The sequence below is a fragment of the Sinohyriopsis cumingii genome, chromosome 11 (genome assembly GCF_028554795.1).
Source record: "Sinohyriopsis cumingii isolate HCF-2022 chromosome 11, ASM2855479v2, whole genome shotgun sequence".
Classification (NCBI taxonomy): Eukaryota; Metazoa; Mollusca; class Bivalvia; order Unionida; family Unionidae; genus Sinohyriopsis; species Sinohyriopsis cumingii.
In genome coordinates this window covers 82,716,741-82,737,002 of record NC_142971.1, presented here as the reverse complement: position 1 = coordinate 82,737,002, position 20,262 = coordinate 82,716,741, and the positions used below count along the sequence as shown (strand labels likewise).

Below are 20,262 nucleotides of genomic sequence, written 5' to 3'. Positions count from 1 at the left end.
TTAATACTGGAAAAGTAATACACAACATTACCCATGCACTTTTTGGACAGGCAAAATCATGTAATTATTTTTTCTTTATAAAATTTGTGGATAGTGCTGGCTTACCTTCAAGCTGCTGTATCCATTCCCCTTTGTCCACAGAGACTTTGCAACAGTGTTTATGCACATCGATTCCCTCCGTGCTTTTCCTCTCAGATATATCAACCTGCTGACCAAGGAGGCGCTTTATCAAGGTTGTTTTTCCAACCCCATACTGCCCTACCACCATCACCCTGATATTGTAAACCTTCTCCTTTCCATCCTGCAGGGCCTTTTTGTACAGCTGAATGGAATTAGGGTCCATACGAAGGATCTCCGCAGGAAGGGCTGGGTCTGAAATTAAAATATTTTGACATTTTTAAATTTCAATAAAGAAAGGAAACACAAAATTGCTGACAATGTATACAACATAGCATTCAGTCATTCTTTTTGCAATGCAGAAAAGTGATTTCTTGTTTCAGGGCCCCGTGTGGCCAAGTGGTCTAAAGCGCTCTTTGTTACAGATCACTGCCATCTCATGTCTGTCTGCGTGGGTTAGAGTCTCGGATTTAGCCACAGTGGGTATGTGAGAAAGCTTGCCAGGAGCTTCTAATGAGTTGGTGGTTCTTTCCGGGCTTTTCCCGGGTTCTTTCTCCACCATTAATACTGGCCGCCATGTATAGCCTATCTTTTGCTGAAAAATGGCGCTAAACCCCACAACATTTCTTGTTTCAGGCAGTTCCTAACAGTACGCACTAAGTTAAATGTAAACAGGATTACATAGTGAATAAAATATACATCTAGTTTGTTTTTAAAAAATATTTAGGCAAATTTAATGAGGATAGAGCTTGTTAAAATATTCTCACAACGACAATGTCCTAAGCAATGTTAACCACATGTATATACAAGTGAGTTGCCTCCCTTGTCAATGTTGGGATCTCTACACTTATGAAGTCCACTGTTGTCCTGCTAAGGCTGACCTCCAGGTTTCAATTCTTTTTCTTGATATATCTTCAGGATATTAAATCAGCTATCAATGTCACATGGAAGGTACTGTACCACCACAATCAAGAACAGAGCAATTTAAAATGAGCTTCCAGTACTCTGGTACAGTTCTGTGGAACAAGCTTTCACTACATGTAAAATCTGCTGAAAATATTAGAGTATTTAAGAAAAGATATCATGAGCCTGTATGTGTTTCTAATAGATAATGGAATTTAGTATTTTAATACTAAACATGTTAAAATAAACAGTAATTATTGTTATCTTCATATAATGTGCATTGTTATACTCTCCTTAAGAGGGCCTCATGGGAGAATAGTCCTTGACTAATGAGTCACCCTCTATAAATAAAGCATTATTATTATTATTATTATTATGTCCAATTATAAAGAAGCCATGTTCTGTCATTAGATAGGTTATCTCCCCTTTGACTAATGAAAAACATTTCAGCAATATTTTTTTTTAAATCTGCACCTTGCAGCATTAATATGAATCAACTTTTTATGCTTACAACAAATTGACTTGTAATCTAAATAATGAAACACCAGTTAATCTGATCACTTGTTTAGTAAATACTTGCATAATAAAGTAAGGATCTTCTATGTGCTGACACTTTTTATACACTTATTCATGTGATTCATTGTATTATAATTATCATGTACACCAACTGTTATTTAATGATGCATTTTATACCCATTATTCATTTCTGTGATTTTATAGGGATTCTTTTTGCCCTTTCAATAATTTAAAGATTTGGATTCCTTTTTATTTTTTATTAATCAAATTATACTGGTCAAAAAAAAAGATGTTAGCGGTCGGTGGACTGTCCCTATTTTTCATTGCTGATGCCCCACTCCACCACACATCCGTGGTAAAAAAAACAACAAAAAAAAACATATATAACTAATCAAAATGTTCAATGGAAAATAATAAACAACCTCCCTACCTATCAACCCTATTTTTTTTCTATGGCACACAACCCTGGCTTATATAATGATAATCACAGATTATTGTTCGACACTTTTGACATGATCCCCGCCTTCACATAAGGTACAAAGAGTCATGTAGCTTCTTTTTTACTATATCATACCTTTCTTGTACCTAACAGATACGTGATTTTGTATAAATTAAATTCCACATACCTTTAAATGCTGATTATTCCTTTTATTTTCTAGTCACGAAATATTCCTTGCAAGATCATAATCTGAGCTCATCAAGAGAAACATGCTACAACACCAATGTACACGTATGCATGCCGCCATTTTCAGGCAACGCTAAGCCATCTGAGTAAACCAGTCATAACCGGCTTTTACTTTGCGTGCTAAGAGTCTCAATGAAAGCACCACCTGCCAGCAACAATTTTTGACTATGCTTAACAAGCATGACTTTGTCATCGGCCGGTGATATTCGTGTGTTTACATTTTTTAATGATAACCCAGCTATACAATTATTCAAAATAAATAATAAACATACCTATTAAAAAGTAGCTTAGTATTAAATTCAATAACAATAAAGAAAATATTATTTATAATTTACTTAAATAAATAAGCCTACATCTATATAGATGACTGTTTTTTTTATCAGACTTCAATCATAAAAATGAACAATGTTATTTCAAATATAATTTAAATTTAATTTTATTTAAATATTTTAAAATGTTTGTCTTGATAATAAAATTATAAATGTGTTGTTGATGTGAATGAAGTAAAAATAAAATATATTACTTGCCTTGTGTTTCATACATGGTGATCACATTAACAGCCGTTACGTACAGAATTCCACTGTCCCAGAAAATGGCGTTGGGGTCATGTGGTATCCCCTCTGTATAAATGGCCAATAACTCACACTGACTTGTCAGATGATGAATGGAATTGTTAATCCAGTCACACATAAATAAATATCCATTCTCATCTACAGTAATTCCACGTAGCCCCTGTCCCTCAGGCTTGTATCTGAATGACGGTTGACTTGGACTCAGTAAATTAAATCCATACACACCAATGTCGTCAGGGGATTTAGCATCACACAAGATATAAACCATGCTTTCTTTTGCTGTCAAGAAACTAACTCTCCCTCCACAGACTTTGTGTAAATTGTCAAGTCATCCATCTTGTAATGATACAACACACCAATATATCGTGTTGTCTTTTACAGCACTTACAACAATTTTGTCCCTGAATATAGCAACACCATCACAGCGATCAAATGATGGTCGTAAATGAAATGTTTTACCCCTAGAAATGAGACCTGAGTCCTGTACCGACATAAGTGTTATGGTACTGTTGTACATAGCTACACAGACGTCTGTGTCATTCACACAACATATGCCATAGGGACCTGACTCCAGTCTGCCTGATGAAGACAGCAACATGCCATCATGGCGTCTGTACACGTGGACTTTACATGACTCCCATTCTGTGATTAACATCTTGTCTCTGACCACAACGACACCACAAGGGTCAAGGTTGTCTGTAAAATAAAATGATATAAACATCAATAATGACATGTATAATTATACTAAAATACAATACAACTTATAAAGATCAACATAGATTGAATTTATGACTTTAAATAATAGTCTACTGTCACAATTATTCACCACAACAACAATCATCATTTTCTAGTTCTTGTTGTTAATGTAACTTGTTATTATTATTATTACTATTATTATTAGAGAAATCTAGATTAGACTTCACATACATTGTAAATTAGTTAACCAGGAAAATACACAAAATACTGTATGATACTCGTTGTATTATTATTATACTTGTAGTTTTATTAATTAAAACATTACTGTACAGAGTCATGAATCATTATAGTGTGATAACTAGTTCCATGTGGAAACTGTTGTTTTTCCTGTTATTTTCATTGGATAAACAAAACTAAAACTTGGGTCATCAATATTCCAATAGATAGGTGTAAACTGTGCTAACTGTATCATTTTCATTATTCTTTTATTATTATTATTATTATTATTATTATTTTAAGAGGGATTTTGTACCAGTCATCACATGGAGCCAGTAAACACATTATTATAGTTCCGTATTGGATTTTAGTAAGTTTAAGATGTCAGATGTACCATACTTTTATCTGGACATTTCTTGTTGCTGTTGTTATAGGGTTTAATGCCATTTTTCAGCACATGATAGGCTATACATGGTGGCCAGCATTAATGGTGGAGGAAGAACCTGGGGAAAACCCTGGAAAGAACCACTGACCCAAGAGAAGCTACTGGAAAGCTTTCTCACATACGAGACATTTGTAATGTATTCATTTTAAAAAAATACTGTGTGATAACTGGGTCTATGTGGAAGCTGTTGTTGTCCCTCTATCTATGTATGGGTCGAATTTTGAATAAGTATTGAACCTTAAAATTGAATGCACTGAGCATTAAAATTGTATCACATTTAAGCCGGAAAAGTCTTTATGAAGGGTCACTTCAAACTTTCTGCTGCCCCTCCCATGACAGTCTTAAACTTGAAAGGCCAGCAGCTACAACTCATTGAGATTTGACAGGGGCATCGTAATGCTGTCCTGAGAAAGTAAATATCTGAGCTATAACCGCTTGATAGGAACCCATGTCAAATAGTCATTTTCAAAGAGAAGTTGATATGCAACGTAGTTCAGAGATTCTAGGCTGTCCAAAATCTGATGGAAGAAATGATTATCTTGGGAAAAACTAGTAATGTGAATTTAAAGTGATGACCTTGGTCAAAATTCTTTAGTCCGAATATTACCGAGAAAGAAGTTTGGCTCCAAGGAAGCCTAAAAAGAATAGTGCTTTCCTAGTTAAACAAGAAAAGGGGACCAGGTGGTTGTTTTGGAAGATAAGACAGGTTTTAGTGCATGGATGCGCAATTTCTGAAAGAGAACAGCATTAAGGTGCGCAATTTTAACTTTTTCATGTAATTATCTATTTTTGATTGTTTTGTTTTATGCAAATGTGTTTGATATGACCTTGATCCATATTGTGTATCGTTTATTCAGTTTCATGGAAATCTGTTGCCACTAGAGTTGTTATGTAATTTTTCTCATTAATTTTACAGTTACAAGTCCATTGATAGAATTGATGGATTGCCTGCGATCCAAATTTTCATATGCGTATGATTTCATAGGGTTATATGAATTAATTTCCTATGTCTCTTAGGACAATACTGATTATTGTGAGTTAACGATAATTGCATATTTATATCTGATTTTGTAATATTTAAATAATCTTGTAGGCTAGGAATTGCTGTGAGATAGAATTTTGTGAATTTTATGCAATAGTAACTGAGCATGTGGTAGCATTGGTAAAGAGATATGGTAAAGTTAGATCCACTGCTCACGTGTTAATTTATGGTCGCTGTGAAGTGAGAGTGATGGTCTATCGAATTAGGTCTCAATTTATGCAGTGTTTGGATAGCTAGTTATGCTTCTGAGTAACATAAGTGAGGGAATTTTATGTACGTATAGAAAGTGATACGTATAGAGATTTAGAGGTAATTTTGTAATTAAGGAAACAGCTTTCTAGGAGAGATAGGACAGTCCAAAGATGTAAGTCCGGAAGAGACATGTTCAGAATAAAAGACTAGGAAGTCCAGAAAGAGATAAAGTGTTCAGAAGAGGAAGACTTCAGAGAATAGGAAGATGTGTTATTCACGGGTCAAGAGGAGGAAGGTGGTACAATCAATCAGTCGTGGACATTGCGCTCTTTTCACCACTCATTATTACGATGAAATAAATCCAAATCAGACACTGCTATTAAATTCTTTTGACATAACTTAGGAATTGGATTTGCCGCTATTAATTTAATATTGATTAAATTTGTTATTTTTCTTGTCAAAGGGGGCTCGTATTGCATTATTTCTTCCCAATAGTCTTGCTCAGTTCTCTGTTGATATTCTACCTGACCACTCACACTGGACAATCAGATCGAGGGAGGTCATCCCCTAGATAATGCCAGCCAAATTCAATTGACCACACCTCTTACTAAGAGGGTGAAGTTTTACAATCATTTCCAACTCTTACTACACTACAACTACAGAAATAAATTTGTTAAAATAAAAATAAATATAACAAATATGCAAAAACTACATAAATAAAATAAAACTTGGGTCACTCATATATTCATAAGCGTATATTGGTAACAAAATTAAAGTTCTTACCGTAATATTGGGGTGGGATGGGGCATATGGGTAATTTTTTTTTAATAGAAATTTCAAAACAAGTCCTACATCGATATGAGCATTCGCAAGGTGCGAAATACATTTATATGACTCAAACTGACCCCAGGATTTATCTGTATCTTACCCACCCCATTTTGATTTTAGGTCATAAACTGGAACCAACTGAGATGACAAATTAATATACATATACTATCCAGATGGACTGAATAACCATAGATACACTACTCAGATGGACTGAATAAACATGGATACACTATTCAGATGAACTGAATAACCTTATAGACACTATTCAGATGGACTGAATAAACAGATACAGTACTCAGATGGACTGAATAACCATATATACACTACTCAGATGGACTGAATACACATAGATACACTATTCAGATGGACTGAATAACCATAGATACACTATTCAGATAGAATGAATAAACAATTACAGTACTCAGATGGACTGAATAACCATATATACACTACTCAGATGGACTGAATAAGCTGATACACTATTCTGATGGACTGAATAACTTTGCATACACTACTCAGATGGACTGAATAACCATAGTGTTATGCTGGTACGTCTGGTTTAAGTCAACAGCGTAAACTTTAGCATGTTTACAGCATGGCATTTCTCGTTCACTGCACTATCGTAATATATATCTTGTTCATGAAGTGAGCTATTTCATGCAACTAGGAATGACCCTATTAGTTATATGTACATTTTATGCATAAAATGTCCCACTTTTAATTCACAGATATGTAGACTTATTTAGGCAGATGTGATTTGAATGTTCATTCATGCGGAGTGCATGTGTGTATTACAGCTACAATGTGTTGTCAACGGACATTTTGATCACACGGCTTGTCTACTTACATCTTAAATGTATGACACCATGTGTAGTTGCATTTTATTTTGTAATCATTCGTGTGGAAATCTGTAGAATTAATTCTTTAGTATGTCTCGTGTTCTTGGGTCTTCATGTTTATAAGATTACGTCTCATTCAGCATAGAATGTTTGATGTTTGATATTGATTGGTCAATAATAATAGTATAAAAGGAGGACAGTGTTCACGACCATCAAAAGTGAAAATCGAAAGTCAACACAGCGTGACCCAAACATGTAATGGGTGCATGACACCCAGCTGATTGACAACATTTCGGAAAATCAAAAGTACACCATGCACACCAGATTCCAACTTTACTTAAAAACAGTAGTGAAATTACACAACTCAAAGGATTATGAAAATTACATGAGTGGCTTACAATTGGAATAGATTTCTGTCCACAGGCACTTGATTCCACAGAATCAAGTGCCTGTGTTTCTGTCCACTAGTATAACAGGACTTGATTTGATCTTACGCTCTTTGCCGTTTCTGGGCATACAGCTTACCTGTGGCGTTTCGTGTCCTGCGGGTCCTTTGCCTCCTTCCTCGGTCGGACATGTTCATGAATTAAAAAGTGCGACATTCGCACATAAAAGCAGGAATGTAGTGCCGTAGCAACAGGGGATGATTTTTTCATAACTACAGAATATATAAAAATGGAATGTTTTCTGCATAATTTGAGTGTGCAGATTTAAAAAATGAACCCATCTTTATGATATATTTTCAAATAAATTCACAGGAAGCATTCAAACACATGTACCGTCCACCATTTTTAATATTGGTCTTTGGCAATTTTTGAAAATTTCTTACATATATTTTATATAGAAATGTTTTGTGAACAATTCATCGTTAAGAATAAATTGACTTTTTATATGTTCCAGGTAAGACCCCTGTGCGTTTTTATCAACCCCCCCTCCCAACTTTTTTGCCTGAAATACTATATTTTTGAGTCATACACAAGTTGAAATTATATGTTGCTTTTAAAATGGAATATTTTCTGCTTAATTTGAGTGTGCAGATTTAAAAAATGAGCCCATCTTATTTGATATCTTTTCAAATAAATTCATAGGCAGTAATCAAACACATGTACCTTCCACCATTTTTAATATTGGTCTTTGGTCACTTTTTGAAAATTCTTGACCTCATGTTACTTCATGCTGCAAGTTGCATATTTTTTACATATGGTTATATATATAAATGTGTTTTGAACTTTCAGCTTCAAGAATAAATTCACTTTTTCTATGTTCCAGGTACTTCTGAAGACTTTCTGTGCCTTTTTATCACACGCCCCCTAACATGTTTGCATGAATAGCATAATCATGAGTCTCTGTTCCTTGGTTTATGATGAAAATATTCACAAAAAATGGCATGACAATTTTAAATGAATTTGTTTTCATTCTTCAAAATTCTGAAAAATAGTTGAACTTTTACCTCTTTTCCGTCCCTACTAAACATGAACATTTTAATTTTAACACCAATGTCTCTAAATAAGAATCGTACGTAGAACAGATGACCTGACAATCACATACATATTAGCAATACATCTAGTATCACGGAGTCGGTGAGTGATACTCCCGTCGAGTCTCTAACCTCGAAAATATATTATACAACAAAAGTTGTACAAATATTTTGCAGTACGTTTGATATAATGAATGACAGTACGTCTGTATAATCTGATTCCTTGCTATAAACGTCTGCCTTTTCATACAATCAAGTGTTCGTGTAATGTGAGTTTTTTAACACAGATTGCGTCGTGTTGTTGTCATTGTTTACATTTTGTACGTACCCATGTGCCGGGAAGAGTTACCGTTCTTGCTGGCATGGGTGACCGTTGAAAATGACGTAATTCTTTGGTTTTCCGCAATATTCGCTCACATTTTATCATTATTCTCTTAAAAAGAACTCCAAAGTATTTAAAAAGTAGGCGTAGTTGAGCATATATGTTCGTTTATTTAGTTTTTCAGCGTTTTGAAAAATTCGGTTTTCGTTTTTTTCCGCTGAATAAGTTGTAGAAATGGCCCAGTGTCATATACGCTAAATATAGACATTTGACCTTTCAACCATGAATACGTTCGGATGTAATAATGTCGGCTTTTTACATATTAAAGCGGAGAAAGTACCGGGTGTAATAAGGTTGACATTTTGAGAAAACGTTAATCTTGATCGCCAGTGCCCTCTAGCGGCGTCCCCTGTTGCTACTAGTAGTGGCTCCATTCCTACAGTCCCGATCAATTGAAAATCTCGACCTTCGAGACTTAACCAGCTTAAATCCTTTAATTGATTGATTGATGACCTTTGTCGCTCTCCAGTCTTTGTCAAAGGAGCTAAGTACAAAATGGCTAAACCAACTTCAAAAACAGATATGGCTATGCTAAAAAAAAATATTAGATGCCTAATTTCATTGGATAAAATAACAATAGCTGAGTTTTATTTTGTGACTTTAGTAAAATTACGTGTTTTTAACTTATTTCTATGGAATTTAAACAGAAGGTGAACTACCTACATCTGCATATTACAACTCTATTTATATTCAGTGAGATACACGGATGGCCTATTGGTTAGAACGTCCGCCTCGGATTCGGAAGGTCGAGGGTTCGAACCCCGGCCGAGTCATACCATAAACTTAAATGGTACTAGCAGCTGCCTCGCATGGCTTTCAGTATCAGGGTAATGTGACTGGGTGGGGCATGAAGCTATATATCTTCGGCATGATGCCCCAGTGTTAGACATCCTATAAACTGTCACAATGCAGACATCGTAGCGAAACGGCTGACAAATTAGTAAAGCTACGCTAAAACCACACACGCATGCGCGCGCCCACGGAGATCACTCTCTGTCAGACAGATCCTAACTTTACTTATGCTAACCACACATTCTAGGTATCTTTTCAAATTTTGTAATAAAATAAAAATGAAAATAATGTCACAATAATATATGTGCTTTCATGTAATACAACATTATTTTATACTGTCTCACTGCATATATCTTGATTTGATCATATTCGTCTTGTTCGTCGATATGTCCGTATATTTGTATTTAATATAACTTGATTGATCCTAGTTGTTCTGTTCGTCGATCTGTCCACACAGTAGCAGTGAATATTATTTGATTTGATCATATTCGTTCTGTTCGTCGAGCTGTCTATATATTCGTAACAATATTTATTGATCTAATCATATTCGTCATGTTGTCGGTCTGTCAATATATTTGTAGCGCCAAACCGGGCTTGTCTCTAATAGCATGCAATTGGGGAGGAGTGTCGCTGAACACAGATACATTAATTAAATTTGATAGGATTGTACCTGAACACAGATATATTCAATTTGGTAAGCTTGTACATGTGCGTAAATATGATAAATAATAAATGTTTCGCGCTTTCAAAAACACTTTTACTTTCATTCAATAATTACTGAAAAAAAAATTGAAAATTAAATTTATGTTTGTTTATTATTTGAATTTAGACTTTTTGGATGATTTAAACATTTTCAGAAGGTTTAAAGAAACGAAAATCCAAAGAAAATGTTCTTTTAGCACACTATAGGTTATACGTGACCGTCAGTATAACCGGTGAGAAAGGTGACAGTCAGTATAACCGGTGAGAAAGAACCCGGTAAAACACCAGTACAAAGTACCGACTCACGGGAAGGCACAGGCACCTTTTCTCCCATACCCACGTTGGACGAGACTGAAACGCATGCGAACAGAGGTGTGATGACAGTGGTTGAACACTCGCCCACCTAGGGCACCAAACTAAAGGCTGATTTGTTTTTGTTAAAGAACTATGCCATATATAGAGTCTCAAACACTGAATCAAAAATATTTAAAATAAACATGACAACATTAAATTTGTCTGCCTTAACTGATATGTGCTTAATCATGTTATATATGAGTCATTTTGGGGGGCATTGCAGTAATGTAAAAAAAAATCAGAGGATCTACACGTGAATACAAAATTGTTCCAGTTGAGAGAAAAACCCAACAACAGTGTAATCCTATTATGTCGTCTCTATTTGCATTGTTACACACGTTATGTCCTCGTGCGATGAATGTCTTCATTCGAACAGTCCAGGTCAAAAAGGTTCACAATTTTTACAATAAAATATGAAACCTTGGCATACGAACCTGAAACTCTAACCATGCACTTTTCATTTCTGTATACATGCGACTGTTATTTCATCTGTATACCTACCTTGGTTTTCCTTGATCTTCATTTTGAAAAAAGGTCTATGATGTGATTGTGATTATCCTTGTGTGTGTGTGTGAGAGAGAGAGAGAGAGAGATAGATAATTTTCACACTACAGAAATTAATCTAGATCACTTCCACAGTACACAGTGTAACATTATGCCAAGATTGGCAACTGGTGGGTGGGTCTTAAGCTCGTGAATGAAAGAGACATTTTATGAAATATAAAAAATCGGTCTTACATGCAAGAGGGTGAAGCTAAAAAAGTGAAACTGAAACCCAAATGAAATATTCATTCCTTATCTATTGCAATGAACTTAAATGAGTTGCAACGATTTTACCGTTGATGATGTTGATAACTGCATACAGATCACAGTTATTTTTCGTTTTATAATGCATTTGGAAGAGTTCATATATATATATATATATATATATATATATATATATATATATATATCCTGAAATGAAAGTCGATACAAATGCCAAAATGGTTAGACGTCTATTTTAGTTAGAAGGAAGGATTCGGCTAATGTGGGTATGTGAGAAAGCTTGCCAGTAGCTTGTCGTGGGTCGGTGGTTCTTCCCGAGGTTGTCCCGGGTTCTTCCTCCACCATTAATACTGGCCGCCATGCATAGCCTATCGTGTGCTGAAAAAAGGCGTTAAACCCCATAACAAAAACAAAAACACAATTAGAAGGAAAAATAAAAGAGATTTATCGTATATTTTTATATGTAAGTCACGTACATTTTTAGCTTGCAGATCAACAAGTTCTCTCTCTCTCTCTCTCTCTCAAACACACGCTTACACACACACACACTCACACACACACGCAACCCTGACCACCAAAATGTACAGAACTGGTTTAATTCAACATGGCACATACGTTTTCTGCATTTTCTCCCAAATTATTGTTGTCATTGTCTTGTTATGTTCGTCATTTTATCCATTTAATTTTGTCGTTCCGGATATTGAAACTGGAAAAATGCAAGTTTCTGGTAATATATTTTTCTTAGAGTCAATTTTATGTCATCACACATTCAGCTTCATTTCGGAAACAACAAAAGGAACGTACGTGACTTGTCTGAGTTTGAACTAGAGGTGCAGCAGGATTGGTTCTAGTTCTGAGAACACATAGTTCCCTTAGTGTGAAACTGACCATGTACCAATTGAATATAATACAAAACTAAGATCAGTAATGGAAATTATGTAAACGCTATTACAATATAGGGGATTGATTCAGATATTAGCCCTGTCTTACTGTCTGGTATTGAAAAGGCCTGTGTCAGAGAGATTTCTGGTAAAGAGAACTTAATTAAAGAGCGAGATGGTCTGATGATGCAATACATTCTCGCCTGATTAATTAGTAATTGACATATATATATATATATATATATATATATATATATATATATATATATATATATATATCGGTTCAACGCATGATCATATATATATATATATCAGTTCAACGCATGATCATAGTTCACTTTTGGCACATTTCGCTTTGCTATGTTTGTCTATCTGTCTGCCCATTAATCCGGCCGAAACGTTCTCTTTGTCATGTGACCTTTCTTCCTTTGATACAACTCTGGATTATTTTGCCAAATATTTTACAAAGTTTTCCAAGACGTACAAGCTCTTTGTAAGCCGAAATTCACTACATAATAATTGTCAAGAAATACACATTAGTGTTAAATTTAATATTCTTAACTCAGTATTTTGTAAAAGTAAAACATAAGCCCAAAAAATATGATTTTGTTGAAATTATCGAAATGAGATCACACTGGCTTGAGGTAGAATTTATGAAACTTATACTATACGACTCAAGAGTATGTGTGTACAGTCCGAAGTGGTAGATGCAAACCCTGGTTGACGGTGTGGTGTATGGTGGGGCTATTAATAGTTTTTTGTTGTTTCTACCTACGTCATAATAATAGTATGTTCATAATGTGCTCATATAAAACTAAATTAACAATATTGAAGTGAACTAGCCATGTAAACTCTCGTTTTATGACGTGATCTAGCCATGTATACTCTCGTTTTATGACGTAAACTAGCCATGTAAACCCTCGTTGTTAGACGTAAACTAGCCACGTAAACCCTCGTTGTATGACGTAAACTAGCCATCGAAACTCTCGTTGTATGACATGAACTAGCCATGTAAACTCTCGTTGTATGACGTAAACTAGCCATGTAAACTCTCATTGTTGACGTGATCTAGCCATGTAAGCCCTCGTTTTATGACGCGATCTAGCCATGTAAACTCTCATTGTATGACGTGATCTAGCCATGTAAGCCCTCGTTTTATGACGTGATCTAGCCATGTAAGCCCTCGTTTTATGACTTAAACTAGCCATAAACTCTCGTTTTATGACGTGATCTAGCCATGTAAACTCTCGTTTTACGACGTAAACTAGCCATGTAAGACCTTGTTGTATGACGTGATCTAGCCATGTAAACTCTCGTTTTATGACGTGATCTAGCCATGTAAGCCCTCGTTTTATGACGTGATCTAGCCATGCAAGCCCTCGTTGTACGACTTAAACTAGCCATGTAACCTCTCATTGTATGACGTGATCTAGCCATGTAAGCCCTCGTTTTATGACGTAAACTAGCCATGTAAACTCTCGTTGTATGACGTAAACTAGCCATGTAAACTCTCGTTTTATGAAGTGATCTAGCCATGTTAACTCTAGTTGTATGACGTGATCTAGCCATGTAAGTCCTCGTTGTATGAAGTGATCTAGCCATGTAAGCCCTCGTTGTAGAAAGTGAACTAGCCCTCGTTGTCTGAAGCGATCTAGCCATGTATGCCATAGTTGTATAATGTGATCTACCCATGTAAACCCTCGTTGTATGAAATGAACTAGCCATGTAAGCCCTCGTTGTCTGAAGTGATCTAGCCATGTATGCCCTAGTTGTATGAAGTGATCTAGCCATGTAAGTCCTAGCTGTACGAAGTGATATAGCCATGTAAGCCCTAGTTGTATGAAGTGATCTAGCCATGTAAGACCAAGTTGTTTGACGTGAACTAGCCATGTAAGCCCTCGCTGTACGAAGTGATCTAGCCATTCAAGTCCTCGTTGTATGAAATGAACTAGCCATGTAAGCCCTCGTTGTCTGAAGTGATCTAGCCATGTATGCTCTAGTTGTACGAAGTGATATAGCCATGTAAGCCCTAGTTGTACGAAGTGATCTAGTCATGTAAGTCCTAGCTGTATGAAGTGATCTAGCCATGTAAGCCCTCGCTGTATGAAGTGATCTAGCCATGTAAACTCTCGTAATATCAATCAGCATTTTCTATGTGCAGAATATACCCATGTACGGCTAAACCAGACATGAAAAAGTCGATTAATCAAATAATTGTACATCACAACAGAAGTACAGCGCCATAGATGAAAGGAATGGGTAAAATGGCGTTTCACACAACGAGGATGATATTGATAAAATAATTAAAGCCAACAGGATATATATATACAATCACTTACCGGGTTTCAGTGTCAGAGTCCCAATGTTACGCAGGTCGGATCTAATTTCATTCTTCCCTCCGGTGGCCATGTTGTCACTCTAAGAGCTTGTTGTCAATGTTATTGATTCCAGGTGAAGAAAGTTGTCAACCTGTTTGTAAAATGTAATGTCTGAAAGCCCGCAAGTAATTTTTCTATGTGCAGCATTTTGAAAACGATTGACAAAGCATGAGAAAGCGTGTTCAATTAAAAGTATTACTATAATAAAAAGTCATACTAATCACCTGTATAATTCAATCAGTGCAACAATTAATGAGAAGTTTACTGGCTGGTGACAAAACTGTACATGGATAGGTTAGTGGCTGGTGTATATACTGTACATGGGTAGGTTAGTGGTTTGTTTATATACTGTACATGGGTAGGTTAGTGGTTTGTTTATATACTGTACATGGGTAGGTTAGTGACTTCTTTATATACTGTACATGGGTAGGTTAGTAGTTGGTATATATACTGTACATGGGTAGGTTAGGGGCTTGTTTATATACTGTACATGGGTAGGTTAGTGACTGGTGTATATACTGTACATGGTTAGGTTAGAGGCTGGTGTATGTACTGTACATGGGTAGGTTAGTGGCTGGTATATATACTGTAAATGGGTAGGTTAGTGGCTGGTATATATACTGTACATGGGTAGGTTAGTGACTGGTGTATATACTATACACGGGTAGGTTAGTAGCTAGTATATATACTGTACATGGGTAGGTTAGTAACTGGTGTATATACTATACACGGGTAGGTTAGTGACTTGTTTATATACTGTACATGGGTAGGTTAGTGCCTGGTGTATATACTGTACATGGGTAGGTTAGTAGTTGGTATATATACTGTACATGGGTAGGTTAGGGGCTTGTTTATATACTGTACATGGGTAGGTTAGTGGACTGGTGTATATACTGTACATGGGTAAGTTAGTGGCTGGTATATATACTATAAATGGGTAGGTTAGTGGCTTGATTATATACTGTACATGGGTAGGTTAGTGACTGGTGTATATACTGTACATGGGTAGGTTAGTAACTGGTGTATGTACTGTACATGGGTAGGTTAGTTGCTGGTGTGTATACTGTATATGGGTAGGTTAGTAGGTAAGTGACTGGTGTATATACTGTATATGGGTAGGTTAGTAGGTAAGTGACTGGTGTATATACTGTATATGGGTAGGTTAGTAACTGGTGTATGTACTGTACATGGGTAGGTTAGTTGCTAGTTTATATACTGTATATGGGTAGGTTAGTAGGTAAGTGACTGGTGAGTATACTATACATGGGTAGGTTAGTGGTGGATGTGGATGGTGTCGATGGAGAGGGTAATAATTGGTGCCAATACTGTGGATAGAGGAGGTTAGTGGTGGGTGTAAATACTACACACGGGGAGTTCGTGGTGGGTATACGTATTGTAGATGGGTAGGTTATTGGTGGGTGTAAATAATGCAGATGCAGAGGTTACTGGTGGGTGTAAATATTGTAGATGGGTGGGTTAGTGGTGGTTGTAAATACTGTATAAAAGGAAGTTACTGTTGTTGCTGTCGTTGTTGCTGTTGTGGGGTTTAACGCCATTTTTTCAGCACACGATAGGCTATGCATAGCGGCCAGTATTAGTGGTGGGGGAAGAACCCGCGAAAACCCCGGGAAGAACCATCGACCCACGAGAAGCTACTGGCAAGCTTTCTCACATACCCACATTGGCCGAATCCTAGACTCGAACACACGCAGACAGAGGTGAGATGGCAGTGATCCGTAACGGAGAGCGCTTTAGACCACTCGGCCACTCGGGGCCCCTGTAAGGAGGTTAGTGATGGGTGTAAATACTGTAGATGGGGAGGTTAGCGGTGGGTGTAAATACTGTAGATATGTAGGTTAGTGGTGGTTGTAAATACTGTACATGGGTAGGTTATTGGTGGATGTAAATACACTAGATAGGGAAGCTATTGGTGGGTGTGAATACTGTACAAGAGGAGTTGGTAATGAGTGTAATTAATGTATATTGGGAGGTTAGTGGTGGGTGTAGTTATTGTAGTTGTGGAGCTTAGTGGTGGCTGTAATCGTTGTGGATGAAAGGTTAGAGTTGCGTGCTGATATTGTGTATGGGTTGGTGGTGGGTGTAAATACTGTTCATGGTGAGTTCGGAATAGACGTTAAGACTATATAGATGGGAATGTTAATGGTGGGTGGAAATAAATAAATAATTAATTAATATCATTTAATGTACTGATGTGATTAAATGTACGATTCGGTCAATTAGCACAGCTCTATTTCCAACAGCATTTCAAGTCTTGGCTCAACAAGAGTTATTTCCAATAAATAATAGTGTTTCACGTACTGAGTCAGTTGGAGTTCACACAGTTGTGAACCACAGGTGCTCGACGCGAGCTTGATGTTAAGAAAGAACAAAACAATTATCTAAAGGAAAAAAAATCACCCAGAGTGACAAAAATACCTTAGATTACCCCCATGGCACGTTCTGACATAGGACCCTCTATATCATATATATATATATATATATATATATATATATATATATATATATATATATATATATATATATATATATATATATATATTATGATAGAGAGGGTCCTATGTCAGAACGGGCCATTGGAGTAATCTAAGGTATTTTTGTCACTCTGGATAATTTTTTCCTTTAGATAATTGCTTTTTTTCTTCTTAACTTCAAGCTCGTGTCGAGCACCAGTGAACCAAACACACGAAATTTTGTACTCGTATGTAGTGTATTTATATTTACAGAATGAGAATAAATCCCTTGAATGAAGGTAGTGAAATGACTATACATTCCTTGAGGTATAAGTCTTCCAAACAAAGTAGTAGAATTTCTCATTATACCAGATACGTGTGTCTGAAGAAAGTCTTGTTGGTATATACAGAACCAGCTCATCATTACTGTGAATTTCTGACATCCTTAGCAACAAGGTAATAGATGAATAGTTATAACACTACCAATTGTATCACCCCCATGTGGGCGGAGCTTAATGTGAAGGGAAGTCTTTTCAGAAGAGAACAACAAAACTAGATGTGATTGGTGCATTATGTAAGACTTGTAACTTCTCTCAGGCTTAAAAAATGTTATGTCTTTTAACATTATGCACGATTATGTTAATTCATATCTAGATCATATTTTGTATTTCTTATGATTTATTTCAAATGTGATACGCATTGCTGAAAATGCATCCATCTGACTGGATAACGTTTATCCCTGATTAGTTCCAACATAGTTATCTACCTTAAATATAACTGGTTACAGCCTCGTTAAATTGACGATATAGAGAAAGGAGAAGTCTGTCTGGGGTCCCCAAACGTCAACTGAACCTCTCTATAGCGCTGCTGATGCAATAAAGCTAAAATTCTGGCCAGTTGTAACTAATGTGGGCAACCCCTAACAACCAATAATGTGTTAGTTTCATATTTAATAAACACAAACGTACAAATTACAAATTGTATTAAGTACTAACATTCTATTTTTGAATTTTTTTGTACATAGTATACATTAGTTTTCTAAAATATGTAAACAATTAGTGAATAAAAGTTAGTCGTTTTAATTTAGTCTCACGCATTTTAAATTTTTCTTTGTATGGTTGTGTTTTTACCGCGGCTAAAAAACGGTCGAATTTGTGGTTTGAAACATATGAAAGAGTACTATGAAATGGGGTTTCAAAAAGTCGAAATGAAAACACCACACAGTGAGACAAATTTGATCAGTTAGCCACTGAAAAAGTCCTACTCAGTATCTTCTTCCTGTGTGCTTCAATCTCAGGAAAATTTTGTTCACCTTTACATCGACAATCTCTCCAGGCTTGCGGTCTGTTATTCGCAGGTCCAAGAACTTCTCACTTTTTTTTGTCTCCTATTTCTGGCCTGCTACACTCTTAGACTGGTACCCTCTCCGTCGGTAATTCTAATGGTTACAACAGTGTACTCTGATATCGTCGTCCACGACTACTGCGAGGGTTGGTGAGATGTAGGTTGGCCATCTACTATGAAGAATTGTCACGCATTTGCAGCTACGCCACTGACTTCCTTGTGTCTAAATCATAGGCTGGTCATTAGCTGTACGTAGCAGTCCATGGAACTACCACACGTGGTTTCCTCCCCTCTTCCTAACACAGCAGGCGCGACACGATCCTGATGGTTGGGCAGATGGGAGCTGTTTCATGACGCAACATTAGGTTTACTCTTAGAGTCTTCTAAGTTGTAAACGTAAGAAAATCGTATGCTATTTCGTAAGCGTGTTACACCAAGATATCCGTAGACCATTTCGTCAAAGAAATGCTATTTCCTGTGTTACACAAAGATATCCGTTGGAAGATTACGTCTAAGAAATACTATTTCTTGTGTTACAAAGATATCCGTCGAAACATTACGTCTAAGAAATGCTGTTTTGTGTGTTACACAAAGATATATGTAAGACAATTACATCTAAGAATGCTATTTCGTTTGTTACACATAGTTATCCGTATGACCATTACGTCTAAGAAATCTTTGTGTAAGTTGCTCCTTTTATGCGAGGTAGAAAAAAAAATCGGTAAAATATACCAGGGACTTACAAAGGACGGCGACGAACGCGTTGCCATGAACAACAATACCAATACAATGACCCCGCACCGCCCCTCACTAATATTGGGCCAATTATGTCTAGACTATTAATTATGCTGAATGAAATATATGTATTATTTCTGATAAAAAAAAATAACTCGCATGTGTATGAGTGCGTGTGTATCTCCGTGTGTACAGCGATGGATATATAATCATGCCGCCAACACCCACTGTTATAGTTGCCACTGTCAGAGAAGTATCACCCCTTCTCCGTGTACACAAAATAAAGACTTAAAAGCAGGTCCTTTAAAGACCTTCACGCCTTTAAACAAAAGCTAGGTTTGTAACTTAAAAGGCGTCTTTGTACAAAATAAATACATGTTTTAAGTTGACACATCCATGTTTTCATACTTACAGAACACTCCACACCCAATATTTCCACTGTGGGCAGTATCATTATCTGCCTGCTGGGCAAACGTAACTCAGTGTGTGTGTGTGTGTGAGAGAGAGAGAGAGAGGAGTAGAAGTCGATAAAAAAGAATTTAATTCGCTTCTTGCATGAAACAGCTAAGCCATGCTTCTTTAGTTATATATATATCTAATGACGTCATTATATTTACCCGACTTCTTTAGTTATCTATATCTAATCACTTCATTATATTTACCCGACTTCTTTAGTTATGTATATCTGATCAATTCATTATATTTACCCGACTGTTATTTATAGTCCCGATGAGATTTTTACGAACAGTGGGCAAGAACCATTTAAGAACCATTTAACGTTTACGAAGTTTTGTTACGATTCTTTCAATAATACCTTGATGACATGATTTGATTTCACTGGTCAACAGTGAAATCATTACTGACTTGAAAAGGCCCTAATCTGTAGTATTTTGGTGTGCCGAACACGAATATAACCGTGAAAAATTTGTA

The 20,262-nt window shown here is 36.2% G+C and overlaps 2 protein-coding genes across 2 annotated transcripts in view; both read right to left on the bottom strand.

Moving 5' to 3' along the window:
• The window catches only part of LOC149788861 (uncharacterized), a 45,800-nt gene extending 43,424 nt beyond the window's left edge, over positions 1-2,376 (bottom strand). The window contains exon 1 of the mRNA XM_089973556.1: positions 106-2,376. Within this exon, the coding sequence (XP_089829682.1) occupies positions 106-343 (238 nt within the window). The 5' untranslated portion in view covers positions 344-2,376. The remainder of the gene's footprint in view (positions 1-105) is intronic.
• Positions 2,377-2,446: 70 nt separating this feature from the next.
• Positions 2,447-14,870, bottom strand: LOC149788860 (uncharacterized). Its single transcript, XM_089974972.1, has 2 exons — positions 14,744-14,870; positions 2,447-3,489 (listed from the first exon to the last, which is right to left on the bottom strand). Exons 1-2 carry the CDS (start codon positions 14,811-14,813, stop codon positions 3,122-3,124), a joined length of 438 nt encoding a protein of 145 aa, XP_089831098.1. The 5' UTR covers positions 14,814-14,870; the 3' UTR covers positions 2,447-3,121.
• Positions 14,871-20,262: the final 5,392 nt, after the last annotated feature.